At 44.5% G+C, this 21,636-nt stretch overlaps 2 protein-coding genes across 3 annotated transcripts in view; both read right to left on the minus strand.

The window, feature by feature from the left end:
* LOC117190004 (terminal nucleotidyltransferase 5C-like) overlaps positions 1-21,636 on the minus strand; it is a 60,555-nt gene that overhangs the window by 12,449 nt on the left and 26,470 nt on the right. The window contains exon 1 of one of the 2 annotated variants that reach the window (XM_033395093.1): positions 5,077-5,180. The exons of the other annotated variant lie outside the window; for it this stretch is intronic. The gene's annotated coding sequence lies outside the window, so the exon portion shown is untranslated. Of the gene's footprint in view, positions 1-5,076; positions 5,181-21,636 lie in introns of those variants that run through there. 2 annotated transcript variants of the gene reach the window in all.
* LOC117190005 (zinc finger BED domain-containing protein 4-like) lies at positions 12,632-14,574 on the minus strand. Its single transcript, XM_033395096.1, has 2 exons — positions 12,950-14,574; positions 12,632-12,883 (listed from the first exon to the last, which is right to left on the minus strand). Exon 1 carries the CDS (start codon positions 14,324-14,326, stop codon positions 13,172-13,174), a length of 1,155 nt encoding a protein of 384 aa, XP_033250987.1. The 5' UTR covers positions 14,327-14,574; the 3' UTR covers positions 12,632-12,883; positions 12,950-13,171.

Consider the following 21,636-nt stretch of genomic DNA (forward strand, 5'->3'; position numbering starts at 1 on the left):
CGCTAATGAACCACACGACAAAGAGTGCGTGCGAGAGAGACAGAAAATCAGTCTGAGCGTGACGTCGGGCGCTGCGTAGCCACTGAAAATTGATTTCTTGCTTTTGGCTACAAAAATGATCCGATCTGATCCAGATTCAGCAACTTGATAGATATGGTCATTATCTATGATTCTGCGTTTTTAGTTTTCTCGAATGTGCAATATTGTGGATGCAACAGATTTTCGTCCTTCGAGAAGGCGGAAGGGGGTGGGGCGAAATTCTGAGATATGCGTTTTATAGTGAGATCTAACAGAAGTGCGGATACCAAATTTGGTTACTCTAGCCTTAATAGTCTCTGAGATTTGTGGATGCCCCAGATTTTCGTCCTTTGCGGGGGCGGAAGGGGGTGTGGCGAAATTTGGACACGAAACGGTCAAGGTCCGATATCACAGGAGTGTGGATACCAAATTTGGTTGCTCTGGCTTTTATAGGTTCTGAGATCCTTGAACTCATATTTTGCAATTGACAAAACCGACCATGAAACCTGTGTGTTAGAGAGAGACAGAGCGAGAAAGAATGAAATTGTTTTCTTGATTCTGGCTATAATCATTATACGATCTGGTTCAGATTTTGCACTGTAGAAGATATGGTCATCCTCACCGATTCTGCGTTTTTGGTTTTATCGTATATTTAAAAATGTGGATGCCACAGATTTTCGTCCTTTGTGGGGCGGAAGTGGGCGGGGCGAAGTTTTGAAATATTTTTGTAGCAGTGACATATCACAGAAGTCTGGATCCAAAACATCGTTGCTCTAGCTCTTATAGTCTTTGAGCACTAGGCGCTGAAGAGGACGGACAGACGGACGGACGGACGGACAGACGGACAGACAGACAGGGCTCAATCGACTAGGCTATTGATGCTGATCAAGAATATATATACTTTATGGGGTCGGAAACGATTCCTTCTGGACGTGACACACATCCACTTTTACCACAAATCTAATATACCCCAATACTCATTTTGAGTTTCGGGTATAAAAAGCTTTTTGTATAACAAAATATCATTCACAGGCAAACGGAGAGAACAGCAGCAAAGCTCAGACTAAGACTGCGACTGAGAGAGACTGCGACTATGGGTGCATTAATTTGTGCTTAGTTTTCGTGTGAATTTCGTATTATATCCAACTAAAATTGTCTTTCTGTGTCCGGGTTCGGTTCAGTATGGTGTGGTGTGGTGTGGTGTGCTGTGGTTGGGAGGTTTTGTTCTGCTTGCTTTGCATCTCCGTATGAGAACTGCCGCGTGGCTGTGTTCACATTCGGGGCACCCGCTGATGGGTTGAGTTGAGAGCATTATTATTCACTCAGTTCCAGTTAGCTCGGGGCTGGGGATGCTTTCGTATTTGTTTTTATTATACGGGGTATATTGGCAGAGAACAAGGGTATGTTCTATGAACAGACATACAGCAGAAGGAAGAGTCTTAGCACTAGGAAACACATCCGAGCAGTGGGTATCCGCTAGTCGGAATACTAATCTTTGCTTTGATTTTTGTACTTTTCCTTGCCAATTATTTATTTATTAATTGCCATTGACGTCGTCGCCACACTAAACTAGCACAAATTGCGGCTGTCGTGTATTTATTGTAATTGTTTACTGCATTTTCATGAGGCAATCCACAAAAGGCTTGCAAGGAATTTGCCCTTGAAGAGGTTTTTAGTGCATTTGTCCCTAGAAAAGCATCCCCTTTGGGTTATGCAGCTCAACCTCAACCACTGCGCTGCGGCTCAAGACCTGCTGAGCCAATCCATAAGAGAATTGGCAATTGACCTCGCCATCCTCAGCGAGCCATATCAAACTAGGGAGTCCCCTGGGTTCATCTTGGATGCCACCAAAAAGGCCGCGATATGGCTATGCGGGGCCACGCCATTGCAGCTTTCCCTCTCAAGCGCTGCTGCTGGGTTTGTGCGCGCCAAGGTCGGAGGTGTGTGGATATACAGCGTCTACCTTGCCCCAAGCCTGACGCTCTCCGAGTTCGCAGGTACTCTAGACAACCTAGCGGCTGATGCTAGAGGACGTCACCCAATAGCCATTGGAGGGGACTTCGACGCGTGGGCTGAGGAGTGGGGATGCGTGGCGACGAATGCGAGAGGTAGAGCTCTGCTGGAGATCATTGCGCCCCTGGACATCGCGCTCCTCAACGAGGGAAACCAGCATACCTTTTTCAGAGCAGGAACAGGATCGGTCATCGACCTTACATTTGTCAGCAGCTCACTTTTTAATTCATCGGGCTGGAGCATCAGCAACATCTACACAGGGAGCGACCACAGGGCAATTATATGGGACACAGGCCAACAGACGTGTAGCGTAGAGACAGCTGCGCCCAGATGGAGATGCTATCGCGCCGAAACGCTCAATACGGCCCTGTTCATGGAGCTTATGTCCAATCTCACGGCGAATGGAAATGCTGAATGCATGGCCAATCATGTCATGGAGCATCTGGAGGCAGCATGCAATGCCACCATGGCGCAGAGGTAGCACTACGGTCGCCACCACCAACCTGTGTTCTGGTGGAACGAGGACATTGCCGCGCTACGCCGGGAATGCAACCAAGCTCGACGCCGCTACCAGCGCTCGCGCGGAAGCACTGCCTTTCCGCAATGGCAATCCACGTTTAGGGACTGCAGAAGGGCCCTCAAGGCGGCCATTAGGGATAGCAAGCGCCAGTGCTTTCTCAAGCTATGCGACTCTGCGGAGCAGGACCCATGGGGAAGGGCGTACAAGTTGGTGACGAACAAACTTTGCGCCAAGAGGCAGGCACCCCCATCGGACCCCGACACGACAAGATCTATCGTGGAGGAACTCTTTCCGCACAGGGCTGACCACATCGGGGATGTCCGTTGCCTCACACTGCAGCCGCACAGTCAGGCACACATCGAGGAGGTGTCACTCGAGGAAGTCGAAAGCGCAGCCAGGAGCATCAGCCCGAACAAGGCTCCTGGGCCGGACTCTATCCCGAACAGAGCCCTCTTGCTCGCCCTCTCCACGCGTCCGGACATCTTTGCGAAGCTGCTAAATCAGTGCCTTCGGGAAGGAGTGTTCCCTGTGAGGTGGAAAATACAGAAGCTAGTGCTTATTCCCAAGCCAGGCAAGCCGCCGGGGACAGCGTCGTCGTATAGGCCTATCTGCCTGATCGACACCGCGGGTAAACTGCTTGAGAAGGTGGTCTGCGCGCGACTGGAACGCTCCATCGCGGAGGCTGGCGACCTCTCACCGCACCAATACGGCTTTCGCAAGGCCCGATCCACGATAGACGCCGTTCGTAAGGTGGTGGACATTGCCTCCGGTGCAATTGCCGGCACTCGGTGGAAAGGCGGCGGGAAAGAGTACTGCCTAGTAGTCACCCTAGACATTAAGAACGCGTTCAACACGGCGAGGTGGAGCTGCATCCTAAGGGCGCTGGAGAGTTTCGACACACCCAGGTACCTGCAGCGGATGGTACAAAGCTACTTTGAGAGAAGCTGCTTTTGTACGACACGCAGGCTGGCACGGAGGAATACGAGGTATCGGCAGGCGTCCCGCAGCGTTCAGTGCTTGGCCCCACTCTGTGGAACGCAATGTATGACGGCATCTTGCGACTCAGCCTCCCCCACGGAGTACACATGGTGGGTTTTGCAGACGATGTGGCTGTCCTAGTGGTGGCAAAAGACCTGTCAGTCGTGGAAACGACCTGCAACCAAACGATAGCGCGCATTCAACAGTGGCTGGACCTGGTCGGGCTCGAACTCGCACCCCACAAAACAGAGGCAGTGCTGGTATCCAGCCGGAAGAAAGTCGAGACGGCCAACATCTCAGTGGCAGGTACCCCGGTTTCGTCTAAGCGCGCTATCAAATACCTTGGTGTCCTGGTGGACACACGCCTCTGCTTTCGGGAGCACTTGGCCTACATGGGCACGAAGGCGGCGACCACCAACGGTGCGCTCTCGAGGCTAATGCTGAACACCCGAGGACCAAAGCAATGGCGGCGACAACTGCTAACGAGTGTCACGAGATCGGTGATGCTATATGCGGCGCCAATCTGGGCAAAGGCCCTTCGAACAGCGAGCTACGCACGGGGTCTGGCAGCCACGCACCGCCTCTCTTCGATTCGGATCACCAGTGCCTTCCGAATGGTCTCGGACGAGGCAGCACACGTGATCGCGGGCATAGCACCCCTGGAATTCCTGGCGGATGAACGGTCCACATACTACCAGGAAACACATGGCAGAGGAATGGACGCGGCGGCGAAAAGGCAGGTACGCATGGCGTGCAAACAGGAGAGTCTCAGAAGGTGGCAACAGCCCTGGGACACGACCACTAAGGGGCGTTGGACCCACCAGCTTATCCCGTCCATCGACGCGTGGGTAAGCAGGAAGCACGGGCAGGTCAACTTTTACCTGACTCAGCTCCTCAGTGGTCACGGCTGCTTCCGAAGCTGCCTTCATCGCTTCGGGCACGCGGACTCCGCAGAATGCTCTTGGTGCGGGCACTACGTGGAGGAGGATGCCGAGCATGCGATATTTTCGTGTGGCAGGTTCGCAGCGCAGCGCCAGCGGCTAGAAGAAGCGCTGGGTGGAGCCGTAGTCAAGCAGAGCTTGGTGCCGTGCATGCTCCTGTCCCCGGAAAACTGGGAGGCGACGAGCTGCTTCGCGGCGACCATTATGAGGGAACTGCGCGCTGTTGAGCACCAGACAAGAGTCCAGTTAGTCTAAACGAAGCCTGCACATGTGTGAAGCATTGCTTCACGGCCGTACCACACATGTTGGGCTTGCATAGCCTAACCTTTAATATAGTTTGCTTTAAGTATAAAATAAGTTGTAAATACAAGCAATTAAATGGAATTAAAAAAAATAAAATAAAAAAAATACATATGTATGCTAACGTGTTTGTATCTGTGCAGACTGGTAGCTGCTGTATGTCTAGTTGGCTTAGACGATGGGGACTGGTCTCAAATAAAAGTGAAAATCGTGGCTTTTTCTTCCATTTCTCTCTCTATCTCTATCTGTATCTCTGTCCCCTCCTCCCTCGAGTGTTTGTGTGGCTTGTTTTACGTTTCTACGTACCGACAGTGCAGAAAAATGTAACGCAAAAACGAATTTGGATTCCGTGTGGATTTTGTTTTAGCACAGTACCATCGGCATCGGCATTGGCCTAACCATTGGGGAGGAGAGGCGCTTTGCGGCCGGGGGAGCAAAACGGGTGCCCGATTGGCGCCTACGAAACGCGACTAAGTCTTCTCCTCGGAGTAACGGCATCTGTGTACCCGTACGTACAACGTATGGATGGGATGGCAGCAGGCTGCCGCTGGTTCGGTCTGTCTCGACTTTGGATGTAAATTTCGTTTCGCAAATCGTTTATTTCGGAATCACAATTGGAAATAGTGGTATTGCGGTTCACTTCTTCACTTCACTTTTGGCACACAGAGACTTTTTATTTCATTCGAATATTTAACTTTTTGGCATCTCTTTCTCTCTGCTCGCACGTATGTACATGTATATGGTATATCTCTTTTTAATATATTTCTTGATTCAGGCACCGCACTCTAGCCGAGAGCCGTCCGTTGGGTTGCGCGTTTGGATTGGAAATAAAACACAAATAATAAAAATAGAAATAAACGAGGGGGAACGTTGTGAGTTGCAGCGGACACCGCAACTCTACAGTTATACCCGATACTAAATCAGTATGGCTCTCCTCCGGCAGACGCCGCTAATATTGAACGACACGACTAAGAGTGCGTGCGAGAGAGACAGAAAATCAGTCTGAGCGTGACGTCGGGGGCTGCGTAGCCAGTGCAAATTGATTTGTTCCTTTTGGCTATAAAAATGATCTGATCTGATCCAGATTCAGCAATCTGATAGATATGATCATTATCTATGATTCTGCGTTTTTAGTTTTCTCGTATCTTCAAAATTGTGGATGCCACAAATTTTCGTTCTTTGGGTGGGTGGAAGGGGGTGGGGCGAAATTTTGAGATATACGTTTTATAGCGAGATCTAACAGGAGTGCGGATACCAAATTTGGTTACTCTAGCGTTAATAGTCTCTGAGATTTGTGAATATCCCCAGATTTTCGTCCTTTGCGGGGGCGGAAGGGGTTGTGGCGAAATTTTGAAACAAACTCGTCTCGGTCCGATATGTTAGGAGTGTGGATACCAAATTTGGTTGCTCTAACTTTTATAGTCTCTGAGATCTAGGCGCTAATGTTTTACTCTAAGCAAAGCCACCTATGCCACGTGTGTGTTAGAGAGAGACAGGGCGAGAAAAAATGAAATTGTTTTCTTGATGCTGGCTATAATAATAATACGATCCAATTCAGATTCTGCATTCTAAAAGATATGGTCATTCTCTACGATTCTGCGTTTTTGGTTTTCTCATATCTTTAAAATTGTGGATGCCACAGATTTTCGTCCTTTGTGTGGGCGGAAGTGGGCGGGGCGAAGTTTTGAAATATTTTTGTAGCAGTGACATATCACAGAAGTCTGGATCCAAAACATCGCTGCTCTAGCTCTTATAGTCTTTGAGCACTAGGCGCTAATAGTTACACACATCCATTTTCACCACAAATCTAATATACCCCAATGCTCATTTTGAGTATCGGGTATAAAAATAAAATGAATTGAATGGACGACTCTGCCTCTGCCTCTGGCTCTCTGTCGCTGTCGCTGCCGCTGCTGAGAATATTCGCGAGTGAGTGGTTCGGCTCGGCTCGGTTGGTGTTCGGCCACTCGCGCTCCCCACAACGAAATAATAAAAGCTTTTCTGACGTCACAGTGGAGCAGCTGCTCTTGAGTGAGTTTGGAGCTTGGGGCTTTTTTAGAAGGGCACATAAAACACAAGCAAACACACACTCACACCACGATCTGTCGGGTTAGTCGGTCGATGTCGATCGAACTGGTCTCTCCCAACGCCCGCTCCTGCTCTCCCTCTCCCTCTCTCTCTCTCTTTATCCACTTCTTCATGCTTGCAATGCAATGCAATGCGGGTGCTGCTCTGCTCGGGTCGGTCTCCTCTCCGTCTCTCACTCTTTCTGTGTGTGTGTGCGTGCGTGTGCCTAGAAGAGTGTGTGCATGTGTTAGTGTAAGCTGCATTTATGCCATTTTCGTATTGCATTTTTGCAAGCCGTCCGTTTTCGATTTCATTATTTTGTATGCACCTCGCACTTGCACTCGCACCTCACTTCTGGCGGCTATGTTTATGCACTGCCAGAAAAAAGGTACGTTTTGTGTCCGTCTATGGGGGAATTTCTATTTCTTTCTATTTACAGGGTCTGGTTTTTCTCATTTATTTGTTCGCTTTTTTTGCTGCTATTTCCTTCGACACTAATTACAAATTCCCATTTGTCACAGAAATGCAGACGGGAACGACAAAAAGCAAAAACACCAAAATAAAATAACACCTAAAACCGAAACATTTTCTGATAAGAGTGGAAGTAATATGTACATATTTTTTGAAGGAGGGCTGCTGATAAGAGCTGGACTTTTTCCCTCTCTCTCTCTTTCTCTCTATTGTTCCCCTTAGATGACGATGTTAATTAAGAGAAGCCGCGGCACAAAGCGACACAACAAAAGTGAAAAATAAATAAAAATTATGTAAATAATTATCGGTAGCAACAATAATCTCTGCCCCTACATTGTATACACTGTTATACTACATATCGTATGTGTTATACTTGTTTCGACCGCTTCGAATGGGATGCCGAATCCGTTGGCCTTTATATTCGGAACCCCCAGAACAATATCAACAATAACATTAATGAGAGATGAACAAGAATGCGATGCCACCTCGCCGTACAGACACATGATTATTATAATTTAGCTTCATTAGCTTTACCGTTATTTCGGCGCACAGCAGAATAACGGTTCAATGTTATAATTTAGCCAAAAATTTAACGAAACATTTTGCAAGATTCGATTTTAGCTTGGCGCTGTTTTGATTGCTTGATTAATGTTTATTTGCTCATGATGGATGCCCGAAAAGAAACCCAGCAGCAGCGGCAGCAGCAGCAGCGGCAGCAGCAGCAGCGGCATTGAGGCAAGTGGCAGCGGCGCAGCACCACACGAGAAATATAATACAAGACGGCGCTGGAGGTGCGGCCGAGCGGTGTATGGCTCTGAGGTCGAAGTCGGGCCAAGCTTGTTGCCATTATTACTGCTATTGTTGGTGGGGGCAGGGGTGACCTGTTGCTATATATGTATCTGTATCTGTATGTTGTATGTGTTAGCTGTATCTGTAGCTGATGATGTCTTGGCTGGCTCCGCTACGCTGTTTGACTGTTTGGCAAGACACAGACTCATTCAGGGCGACCCTGACCCAATAAGCCGTGTCCATTCCAAATGTATCTGTATCTAGCCGAGTAAGTATCGGTGGCCAAGCGAGAAAACAAAAGGAAGGACCCAGTGGGAGACCACAAGTGCCGTAAAGGTCAAAACGAAAGTGTCTGGAAATCTGGAATTCTTGGGCAAACCCCACTCGCCGCCAGCTCCAGCTCCCACCCTACAAATGCAAATCGCGGCTAATTGTTATGCCGATCATCGAGCAACCTCAAACCCCCCAAACCCCCAAACCCCGAACCGGTTCGACCGACATTTCAAATATGCATTCAATTCCATAAACCATTCGATTCGATTCGATTCAACAAAATCAACAGCGATACGATGATGGCCAGGCACAGACACAGGCACAGATTCACATACAACACGTTGGTCGGTGGAGGGTAGTGTTGGGTAAACATCGTTCAATTTACTGAATAAGTTCGTTCGTTCATTTTTATGCAGTGAACTAAGTCGTTCTTTTAGTTCGTTCCTTTTTGTTCATCTTATTCGTTCTTTTTCGTTCATCGTTCTTTTTTGTTCATCGTTCTTTTCCGTTCGTTCTTTTTTGTTCATCGTTCTTTTTTGTTCATCGTTCTTTTTTTTCATTGTCCCTTTAGTTCGTTCTTTTTTGTTCTTTGGCCTGTTTTGTTTATCGGTCCTTTTGTTCTTTGTTCAATTTTAAAGTCTCATATCTAGTTTTAAGCTTATATGTAAATAATGCACTACAATTCATTGACGTTTTAACTTCTTAAATTTATTTTAATTCGTACTTAGTACTTGATATCGCTAGGACACAACCAACAGTTTCAATTAAGTATCTCGTTTTCCATTTTTTATGTTTTAGAAGTCGGGGCTGAAAAACAATAATCAATTTTACTTCTGTTGTCCATTATAATTTTAAAACCTATAAAATACACACCATTTTTAAGTATTCCACATAATATTATGTAAAAACATAAGGCTTTCAACCTTATTGGGCGTCAAAAGCGTTCGTCTTTTGCGGACTATTTCTCCTGCTGCAGAAAATAGGCGCTCACATGGCACCGACGTGGCCACCAAACAAAGACGTTTCAACGCATATTCGTATAGTCGTGGATATACATTTTTTCGCTGCGTCCACCAGATCAAAGGGTCCTGCTTTCTATTGATGTTCTCTTCTGCTAGGTATTTATCTACCTCTCTAATGGCAGCAGCCGTGTTACAGCTTGGCTTTGTTATTTGGTTATACTGCTTGTCATACTCGTCCCAAATGCTTTTGGTTGGCGACGTTTTGACGGTTTCGATTTGTGAAGACAGATCATCAGCAACATTATCAACCAATCCCGTTTGAGCGATCTTACATTGTAGAGCTGCAACTGTTTTTTCATAGCATTCATCGGACCTAAAACCCCGTTTTTTAAATCTTGGGTCTAGTATGGTGCTCTCTGCATACAAAATATTATTTTCCAAATCCCCAAAACGTACGGTCAACTGCTCTTTGAGTTTTTCTACGACTGCCCGTAGAAAATCATCTTTTGGAATAGCTTTGGCTATGGATTGATGCAGCAATGTGGCCATTATAATAACCTTTGATAAGGTGACATTTTTCTCTGCTGAAATTTCAGTTGTTATTTCAGAAAATGGCTTCAGCACTGGCAATACACCATCAATAATTTCCCATTCTGCCTGGGTCAGTACTAGTTCAGGGCGTAGAAGGGAATTGACCACCATAACTCCATCTTTTAAAATAGACAAGCGCTGAAACATTTTGTATGTTGAGTTCCAACGTGTAGGCACATCTTGTGTCAGCTTAAGGTCGGGAAGATTTAATTGGCTATTAATTTCTTTGAGCTTCTTGAGTCCGGATGAGCTGCGATTGAAAAATTCTACAATTGCCTTTGCTTTGACCCTTACACTGTCAATTGGTCCCAGTGCTTTCTGTACAATGATGTTCAAAGTGTGGGCAAAGCATGGAATATGGCGCCAATTTCCCAATTTTATCGCTGATACGATATTGGCAGCATTGTCTGATGCAATTGCAGTAATTTTATCTTCAATTTTCCAATCAGCTGCAACACTCTGAAGGAAAGAGCAAAGATTGAGGCTTGTGTGCCTCTCACCGAACGCTTCACAAGCTAGCATATGCGAAGATAGTTCCATATTCGCCTTGTCTATGAAGTGTGCGGTTACAGCTATGTAACTCTCATTGGTGAGCGATGTCCATCCATCAGTTGTGAGACAAACTCCAGATGCAGATGCTATCTTCTCTTTCACATTGGCAATTAACTCACTGTGTATATTTGGAAGTAGCACATTAGACAGCGTTTTACGTGTGGGCAACTTATATCCAGGGCAATTTGAAACGTCCTCTATCAGCTTCTTAAAATCCGGCTCCTCCACGATCCGGAGAGCATGATGGCCTTTGGAAATCATTCGCACTAACTGTTTGTCTAATTGCTCACTTTTACGCGCTGTCGGTGGCTTCTGAACAAATGCAGTAATTATACCCGATACTCAAAATGAGTATTGGGGTATATTAGATTTGTGGTAAAAGTGGATGTGTGTAACGTCTAGAAGGAATCGTTTCCGACCCCATAAAGTATATATATTCTTGATCAGCATCAATAGCCTGTCTGTCTGTCTGTCTGTCTGTCCGTCTGTCCGTCTGTCCGTCCGTCCGTCTGTCCGTCCCCTTCAGCGCCTAGTGGTCAAAGACTATAAGAGCTAGAGCAACGATGTTTTGGATCCAGACTTCTGTGATATGTCACTGCTACAAAAATATTTCAAAACTTCGCGCCGCCCACTTCCGCCCCCACAAGGGACGAAAATCTGTGGCATTCACAATTTTAAAGATATGAGAAAACCAAAAACGTAGAATTGTAGAGAATGACCATATCTTTAAGACTGCGGAATCTGAATTGGATCGTATTATTATTATAGCCAGCATCAAGAAAACAATTTCATTTTTTCTCGCCCTCTCTCTCTCTAACACACACGTAGCATAGGCGGGTTTGCTTAGAGTAAAACATTAGCGCCTAGATCTCAGAGACTATAAAAGCTAGAGCAACCAAATTTGGTATCCACACTCCTAATATATCGGACCGAGACGAGTTTGTTTCAAAATTTCGCCACACCCCCTTCCGCCCCGCAAAGGACGAAAATCTGGGGATATTCAAAAATCTCAGAGACTATTAAGGCTAGAGTAACAAAATTTGGTATCCGCACTTCTGTTAGATCTTACTATAAAACGTGTATCTCAAAATTTCGCCCTACCCCCTTCCGCCCACACAAAGGACGAAAATCTGTTGCATCCACAATATTGCACATTCGAGAAAACTAAAAACGCAGAATCATAGATAATGACCATATCTATCAGATTGCTGAATCTGGATCAGATCAGATCATTTTTATAGCCAATAGGAACAAATCAATTTGCAGTGGCTACGCAGCGCCCGACGTCACGCTCAGACTGATTTTCTGTCTCTCTCGCACGCACTCTTTGTCGTGTCGTTTAATATTAGCGGCGTCTGCCGGAGGAGAGCCATACTGACTTAGTATCGGGTATAACCGTAGAGTTGCGGTGTCCGCAGCAACTCACAACGTTCCCCCTCGTTTTTTGCTGCGATGTTGTGGCGGCAGAATAACTGGCTTCAGTACTTCCTTGTCGTTCAATTTCATCGAGAGAAGCTGGGTGTTTCAACTTCAAATGCCGTGTTAAATTGCTCTGTGAACCTCCGGCTATACTCAAATCCGATTTGCAGTACTTGCACTTTGCCTTTTTGTTATCTATGGCATCGGAGTGATTCCATAAAGCACTAAATTTACGTTTAAGCGACATTTCAAAACAGTATAAATTTCTTTTCAACTTTCTTGCCAGAGTCCGCCACAACAAAATGTGAAAAGAGCTGCCATACCAACTCAAAAATAGCGAACAAAACGAAATGAGCAAAACAAAAAGAGCTGCCATACCAGCTCAAACATAGCGAACATGAGGAACAAAAACGAACGAAAACGAACGATGAACAAAAAAGAACGACAGATGAACAAAAAAGAACGATGAACAAAAAAGAACGAACGGAAAAGAACGATGAACAAAAAAGAACGATGAACGAAAAAGAACGAATAAGATGAACTTATTCAGTTCTAGTGTTGGGTAAACATCGTTCAATTTACTGAATTAGTTCGTTCGTTCATTTTTATGCAGTGAACTAAGTCGTTCTTTTAGTTCGTTCCTTTTTGTTCATCCTTTTCGTTCTTTTTCGTTCATCGTTCTTTTTTGTTCATCGTTCTTTTCCTTTCGTTCTTTTTTGTTCATCGTTCTTTTTTTTTTCATTGTCCCTTTAGTTCGTTCTTTTTTGTTCTTTGGCCTGTTTTGTTTATCGGTCTTTTTGTTCTTAGTTCAATTTTAAAGTCTCATATCTAGTTTTAAGCTTATATGTAAATAATGCACTACAATTCATTGACGTTTTAACTTCTTAAATTTATTTTAATTCGTACTTAGTACTTGATATCGTTAGGACACAACCAACAGTTTCAATTAAGTATCTCGTTTTCCATTTTTTATGTTTTAGAAGTCGGGGCTGAAAAACAATAATCAATTTTACTTATGTTGTCCATTATAATTTTAAAACCTATAAAATACACACCATTTTTAAGTATTTCACATATTATTATGTAAAAACATAAGGCTTTCAACCTTATTGGGGGTCAAAAGCGTTCGTCTTTTGCGGACTATTTCTCCTGCTGCAGAAAATAGGCGCTCACATGGCACCGACGTGGCCACCAAACAAAGACGTTTCAACGCATATTCGTATAGTCGTGGATATACATTTTTTCGCTGCGTCCACCAGATCAAAGGGTCCTGCTTTCTATTGATGTTCTCTTCCGCTTTCGATTTGTGAAGACAGATCATCAGCAACATTATCAACCAATCCCGCTTGAGCGATCTTACATTGTAGAGCTGCAACTGTTTTTTCATAGCATTCATCGGACCTAAAACCCCGTTTTTTAAATCTTGGGTCTAGTATGGTGCTCTCTGCATACAAAATATTATTTTCCAAATCCCCAAAACGTACGGTCAACTGCTCTTTGAGTTTTTCTACGACTGCCCGTAGAAAATCATCTTTTGGAATAGCTTTGGCTATGGATTGATGCAGCAATGTGGCCATTATAATAACCTTTGATAAGGTGACATTTTTCTCTGCTGAAATTTCAGTTGTTATTTCAGAAAATGGCTTCAGCACTGGCAATACACCATCAATAATTTCCCATTCTGCCTGGGTCAGTACTAGTTCAGGGCGTAGAAGGGAAATGACCACCATAACTCCATCTTTTAAAATAGACAAGCGCTGAAACATTTTGTATGTTGAGTTCCAACGTGTAGGCACATCTTGTGTCAGCTTAAGGTCGGGAAGATTTAATTGGCTATTAATTTCTTTGAGCTTCTTGAATCCGGATGAGCTGCGATTGAAAAATTCTACAATTGCCTTTGCTTTGACCCTTACACTGTCAATTGGTCCCAGTGCTTTCTGTACAATGATGTTCAAAGTGTGGGCAAAGCATGGAATATGGCGCCAATTTCCCAATTTTATCGCTGATACGATATTGGCAGCATTGTCTGATGCAATTGCAGTAATTTTATCTTCAATTTTCCAATCAGCTGCAACACTCTGAAGAAAAGAGCAAAGATTGAGGCTTGTGTGCCTCTCACCGAACGCTTCACAAGCTAGCATATGCGAAGATAGTTCCATATTCGTCTTGTCTATGAAGTGTGCGGTTACAGCTATGTAACTCTCATTGGTGAGCGATGTCCATCCATCAGACATGAGACAAACTCCAGATGCAGATGCTATCTTCTCTTTCACATTGGCAATTAACTCACTGTGTATATTTGGAAGTAGCACATTAGACAGCGTTTTACGTGTGTGCAACTTATATCCAGGGCAATTTGAAACGTCCTCTATCAGCTTCTTAAAATCCGGCTCCTCCACGATCCGGAGAGCATGATGGCCTTTGGAAATCATTCGCACTAACTGTTTGTCTAATTGCTCACTTTTACGTGCTTGCAGTACTTGCACTTTGCCTTTTTGTCATCTATGGCATCGAAGTGATTCCATAAAGCACTAAATTTACGTTTAAGCGACATTTCAAAACAGTTTAATTTTCTTTTCAACTTTCTTGCCAGAGTCCGCCACAACAAAATGTGAAAAGAGCTGCCATACCAACTCAAAAATAGCGAACAAAACGAAATGAGCAAAACAAAAAGAGCTGCCATACCCGCTCAAACATAGCGAACATGAGGAACAAAACCGAACGAAAACGAACGATGAACAAAAAAGAACGACAGATGAACAAAAAAGAACGAACGGAAAAGAACGATGAACAAAAAAGAACGATGAACGAAAAAGAACGTATAAGATGAACTTATTCAGTTAGTTCACTTCCATGAATAGTTCATTTTTGTTCGTTCGTTCATGAACGACCCAACACTATTAAGTTCGTTCACTTCCATGAATAGTTCATTTTTGTTCGTTCGTTCATGAACGACCCAACAGGGGCGGTACTGTACTTCGCAGTACAATTCCAAGCAGACACTGAAAGCGAAAGATCCCGCGACACACCCAAGAAACAAAAAAAAAACCAAGCCCACACGTGTTTTGAATGCCCTACAGTATAGGGAAAGGAACGAATATTCCCCTAAGGCTTTCCTGAAACATATATATCATCTATCAAGAAGGGAGGGGGGGAGGGGCGGTGGGGGGTGGGAAGGGGGCTGGGGGGTTTGGTTTAATTGTTACTCTCTCGTCTGCCATTTTTCGTCTCTTTTGTGTGTTAAAACGTGACAAAGAAAGAAAGATTTAGTTTTATTATACCCGATACTCAAAATGAGTATTGGGGTATATTAGATTTGTGGTAAAAGTGGATGTGTGTAACGTCCAGAAGGAATCGTTTCCGACCCCATAAAGTATATATATTCTTGATCAGCATCAATAGCCGAGTCGATTGATCCCTGTCTGTCTGTCCGTCCGTCCGTCTGTCCGTCTGTCCGTCCCCTTCAGCGCCTAGTGCTCAAAGACCATAAGAGCTAGAGCAACGTTGTTTTGGATCCAGACTTCTGTGATATGTCACTGCTACAAAAATATTTTAAAACTTCGCCCCGCCCACTTCCGCCCCCACAAAGGACGAAAATCTGTGGCATCCACATTTTTAAAGATACGATAGAACCAAAAACGCAGAATCGTAGAGGATGACTATATGTTCTAGAGTGTAAAATCTCAACCAAATAATATAAATATTATAGCCAGAATCAAGAAAACAATTTCATTCTTTCTCGCTCTGTCTCTCTCTAACACACAGGTTTCATGGTCGGCTTTGCCAATTGCAAAAAAATGAGTTCAAGGATCTCAGAACCTATAAGAGCCAGAGCAACCAAATTTGGTATCCTTACTCCTGTGATATCGGACCTTGACCGTTTCGTGTCCAAATTTCGCCACACCCCCTTTCGCCCCCGCAAAGGACGAAAATCTAGGGCATCCACAAATCTCAGAGACTATTAAGGCTAGAGTAACCAAAATTTGGTATCCGCACTTCTGTTAGATCTCACTATAAAACGTATATCTCAGAATTTCGCCCCACCCCCTTCCGCCCACACAAAGGACGAAAATCTGTTGCATCCACAATATTGCAGATTCGAGAAAACTAAAAACGCAGAATCATAGATAATGACCATATCTATCAGACTGCTGAATCTGGATCAGATCGGATCATTTTTGTAGCCAAATGCAAGAAATCAATTTGCACTGGCTACGCAGCGCCCGACGTCACGCTCAGACTGATTTTCTGTCTCTCTCGCACGCACCGTTTGTCGTGTCGTTTAATATTAGCTGCGTCTGCCGGAGGAGAGCCATACTGACTAAGTATCGGGAATAACTGTAGAGTTGCGGTGTCCGCAGCAACTTACAACGTTCCCCCTCGTTATACCCGATACTCAAAATAAGTATTGGGGTATATTAGATTTGTGGTAAAAGTGGATGTGTGTAACGTCCAGAAGGAATCGTTTCCGACCCCATAAAGTATATATATTCTTGATCACCTTCAATAGCCGAGTCGATTGAGCCATGTCTGTCTGTCCGTCTGTCCGTCCGTCCGTCTGTCCGTCCCCTTCAGCGCCTAATGCTCAAAGACTATAAGAGCTAAATCAACGATGATTTGGATCCAGACTTTTGTGATACGTCACTGCTACAAGAATATTTCAAAACTTTGCCCCGCCCACTTTCGCCCCCACAAAGGGCGAAAATCTGTGGCATCCACAAATACAAAGATACGAGAAAACTGAAAACGCAGAATCGTAGAGGATGACTATATCTTCCAGAGTGCCAAATCTGAACCAGATCGTGTATTTATTATAGCCAGAATCAAGAAAACAATTTCATTCTTTCTCGCTCTGTCTCTCTCTAACACACAGGTTTCATGGTCGGTTTTGCCAATTGCAAAATATGAGTTCAAGGATCTCAGAATCTATAAAAGCCAGAGCAACCAAATTTGATATCCACACTACTGTGATATCGGACCTTGACCGTTTTGTGTCAAAATTTCCACACCCCCTTCCGCCCACGCAAAGGACGAAAATCTGAGGCATCCACAAATCTCAAAGACAATTAACGCTAGAGTTACCAAATTTGGTATCTGCACTCTTGTTAGATCTCACTATAAAACGTATATCTCAGAATTTCGTCCCACCCCTTCCGCCCCCACAAAGGACGAAAATCTGTTACATCCACAATATTGCAGATACGAGAAAACTAAAAACGCAGAATCATAGATAATGACCATATCCATCAGATTGCTGAATCTGGACCAGATCAGATAATTTTTATAGCCAAAAGGAACAAATCAATTTGCACTGGCTTCGCAGCGCCCGACGTCACGCTCAGACTGATTTTCTGTCTCTCTCGCACGCACTCTTTGTCGTGTCGTTTAATATTAGCTGCGTTTGCCGGAGGAGAGCCATACTGACTTAGTATCGGGCATAACTGTAGAGTTGCGGTGTCCGCAGCAACTCACAACGTTCCCCCTCGTTATACCCGATACTCAAAATGAGTATTGGGGTATATTAGATTTGTGGTAAAAGTGGATGTGTGTAACGTCCAAAAGGAATCGATTCCGACCACATAAAGTATATATATTCTTGATCAGCATCAATAGCCGAGTCGATTGAGCCATGTCTGTCTGTCCGTCCGTCCGTCTGCCCGTCTGTCCGTCTGTCCGTCTGTCCGTCCCCTTCAGCGCCTAGTGCTCAAAGACTATAAGAGCGAGAGCAACGATGGTTTGGATCCAGACTTCTGTGATATGTCACTGCTACAAGAATATTTCAAAACTTTGCCCCGCCCACTTCCGCCCCCACAAAAGGCGAAAATCTGTGGCATCCACAATTTCGACGATACGAGAAAACTAAAAACGTAGAATTGTAGAGAATGACCATATATTTAAGACTGCGGAATCTGAATTGGATCGTATTATTATTATAGCCAGCATCAAGAAAACAATTTCATTTTTTCTCGCCCTGTCTCTCTCTAACACACACGTAGCATAGCCGGCTTTGCTTAGAGTAAAACATTAGCGCCTAGATCTCAGAGACTATAAAAGCTAGAGCAACCAAATTTAGTATCCACACTCCTAATATATCGGACCGGGACGAGTTTGTTTCAAAATTTCGCCACACCCCCTTCCGCCCCCGCAAAGGACTCAGAGACTATTAAGGCTAGAGTAACCAAATTTGGTATCCGCACTCCTGTTAGATCTTACTATAAAACGTGTATCTCAAAATTTGGCCCCACCCCCTTCCGCCCACAGAAAGGACGAAAATCTGTTGCATCCACAATATTGCACATTCGAGAAAACTAAAAACGCAGAATCATAGATAATGACCATATCTACCAGATTGCTGAATCTGGATCAGATCAGATCATTTTTGTAGCCAATAGGAACAAATCAATTTGCAGTGGCTACGCAGCGCCCGACGTCACGCTCAGACTGATTTTCTGTCTCTCTCGCACGCACTCTTTGTCGTGTCGTTTAATATTAGCGGCGTCTGCCGGAGGAGAGCCATACTGACTTAGTATCGGGTATAACCGTAGAGTTGCGGTGTCCGCAGCAACTCACAACGTTCCCCCTCGTTATACCCGATACTCAAAATGAGTATTGGGGTATATTAGATTTGTGGTAAAAGTGGATGTGTGTAACGTCCAGAAGGAATCGTTTCCAACCCCATAAAGTATATATATTCTTGATCAGCATCAATAGCCGAGTCGATTGAGCCATGTGTGTCTGTCCGTCTGTCCGTCTTTCCGTCCGTCCGTCTGTCCGTCTGTCCGTCCGTCCGTCTGTCCGTCCCCTTCAGCGCCTAGTGCTCAAAGACTATAAGAGCTAGAGCAACGATGGTTTGTATCCAGACTTTTGTGATATGTCACTGCTACAAAAGTATTTCAAAACTTTGCGAAAATCTGTGGCATCCACAATTTCGACGATACGAGAAAACTAAAAACGTAGAATTGTAGAGAATGACCATATATTTAAGACTGCGAAATCTGAATTGGATCGTATTATTATTATAGCCAGCATCAAGAAAACAATTTCATTTTTTCTCGCCCTGTCTCTCTCTAACACACACGTAGCATAGGCGGCTTTGCTTAGAGTAAAACATTAGCGCCTAGATCTCAGAGACTATAAAAGCTAGAGCAACCAAATTTGGTTTCCACCCTCCTAATATATCGGACCGAGACGAGTTTGTTTCAAAATTTCGCCACAATCCCTTCCGCCCCCGCAAAGGACGAAAATCTGGGGATATTAAAAAATCTCGCAGACTATTAAGGCTGGAGTAACCAAATTTGGTATCCGCACTCCTGTTAGATTTTACTATAAAACGTGTATCTCAAAATTTCGCCCCACCCCCTTCCGCCCACACAAAGGACGAAAATCTGTTGCATCCACAATATTGCACATTTGAGAAAACTAAAAACGCAGAATCATAGATAATGACCATATCAATTAGATTGCTGAATCTGGATCAGATCAGATCATTTTTATAGCCAATAGGAACAAATCAATTAGCAGTGGCTACGCAGCGCCCGACGTCACGCTCAGGCTGATTTTCTGTCTCTCCCGCACGCACTCTTTGTCGTGTCGTTCAATATTAGCGGCGTCTGCCGGTGGAGAGCCATACTGACTTAGTATAGGGTATAACTGTAGAGTTGCGGTGTCCGCAGCAACTCAACACGTTCCCCTCGTTATACCCGATAAACAAAATGAGTATTGGGGTATATTAGATTTGTGGTAAAAGTGGATGTGTGTAACGTCCAAAAGGAATCGTTTCCGACCACATAAAGTATATATATTCTTGATCAGCATCAATAGCCGAGTCGATTGAGCCATGTCTGTCTGTCCGTCTGTCCGTCTGTCCGTCCGTCCGTCTGTCCGTTTGTCCGTCTGTCCGTCCGTCCGTCTGTCCGTCTGTCCGTCCCCTTCAGCGCCTAGTGCTCAAAGACTATAAGAGCTAGAGCAACGATGTTTTGTATCCAGACTTCTGTGATATGTCACTGCTACAAAAATATTTCAAAACTTCGCCCCGCCCACTTCCGCCCCCACAAAGGACGAAAATCTGTGGCATCCACATTTTTAAAGGTACGATAAAACCAAAAACGCAGAATCGTAGAGGATGACTATATGTTTTAGAATTTAAGATCTTAACCAGATCGTATAATTATTATAGCCAGCATCAAGAAAACAATTTCATTTTTTCTCGCCCTGTCTCTCTCTAACACACACGTAGCATAGCCGGCTTTGCTTAGAGTAAAACATTAGCGCCTAGATCTCAGAGACTATAAAAGCTAGAGCAACCAAATTTGGTTTCCACCCTCCTAATATATCGGACCAAGACCAGTTTGTTTCAAAATTTCGCCACACCCCCTTCCGCCCCCGCAAAGGATGAAAATCTGGGGATATTCACAAATCTCAGAGACTATTAAGGCTAGAGTAACCAAATTTGGTATCCGCACTCCTGTTAGACCTCACTTTAAAACGTATATCTCAAAATTTCGCCCCACCCCCTTCCGCCCCCACAAAGGACGAAAATCTGTTGCATCCACAATATTGAGGATACGAGAAAACTAAAAATGCAGAATCATAGATAACGACCATATCTATCTGATTGCTGAATCTGGATCAGATCAGATCATTTTTATAGCCAATAGGAACAAATCAATTAGCAGTGGCTACGCAGCGCCCGACGTCACGCTCAGACTGATTTTCTGTCTCTCTCGCACGCACTCTTTGTCGTGTCGTTCAATATTAGCGGCGTCTGCCGGAGGAGAGCCATACTGACTAAGTATCGGGTATAACTGTAGAGTTGCGGTGTCCGCAGCAACTCACAACGTTCCCCCTCGTTTTAGTTTATATTTGAGCTTAAAAACTTGTTATACAATTAATTTTCATTTGGATTTCCTCAATATGAACCCCCTCCCCCCCTCGATTGTGGGTTATGCAACCCTTTTGGGTCGATTTGTGGCTCGTGTTTTAATCGAATGATGGGCAAAAACAATTCTGGCTTGAATAATTTTATTAACACAAAAGTAAATTGCCGATTGTCTGTCCGATTGTCGGCTACAAAAATATAAATTGAGCAAGTTAATTGAGCAATTCATTAAAAGCCCAAATGAAAATAGAAAGTTTACGACTCGACTATAAAAACGAGGTGGAACGTTGTGAGTTGCTGCGGACACCGCAACTCTACAGTTATACCCGATACTAAGTCAGTATGGCTCTCCTGCGGCAGACGCCGCTAATATTGAACCACACGACAAAGAGTGCGTGCGAGAGAGACAGAAAATCAGTCTGAGCGTGACGTCGGGCGCTGCGTGGCCACTGCAAATTGATTTCTTGCTTTTGGCTACAAAAATGATCCGATCTGATCCAGATTCAGCAATCTGATAGATATAGTCATTATCTATGATTCTGCCTTTTTAGTTTTCTCGAATGTGCAATATTGTGGATGCAACAGATTTTCGTTCTTTGTGGGGCGGAAGGGGGTGAGGCGAAATTCTGAGATATACGTTTTATAGTGAGATCTAACAGAAGTGCGGATACCAAATTTGGTTTTTCTAGCCTTAATAGTCTCTGAGATTTGTGGATGCCCCAGATTTTCGTCCTTTGCGGGGCGGAAGGGGGTGTGGCGAAATTTGGACACGAAACGGTCAAGGTCAGATATCACAGGAGTGTGGACACCAAATTTGGTTGCTCTGGCTCTTATAGGTTCTGAGATCCTTGAACTCATATTTTG

This window comes from Drosophila miranda (assembly GCF_003369915.1).
Source record: "Drosophila miranda strain MSH22 chromosome Y unlocalized genomic scaffold, D.miranda_PacBio2.1 Contig_Y1_pilon, whole genome shotgun sequence".
Lineage (NCBI taxonomy): Eukaryota > Metazoa > Arthropoda > Insecta > Diptera > Drosophilidae > Drosophila > Drosophila miranda.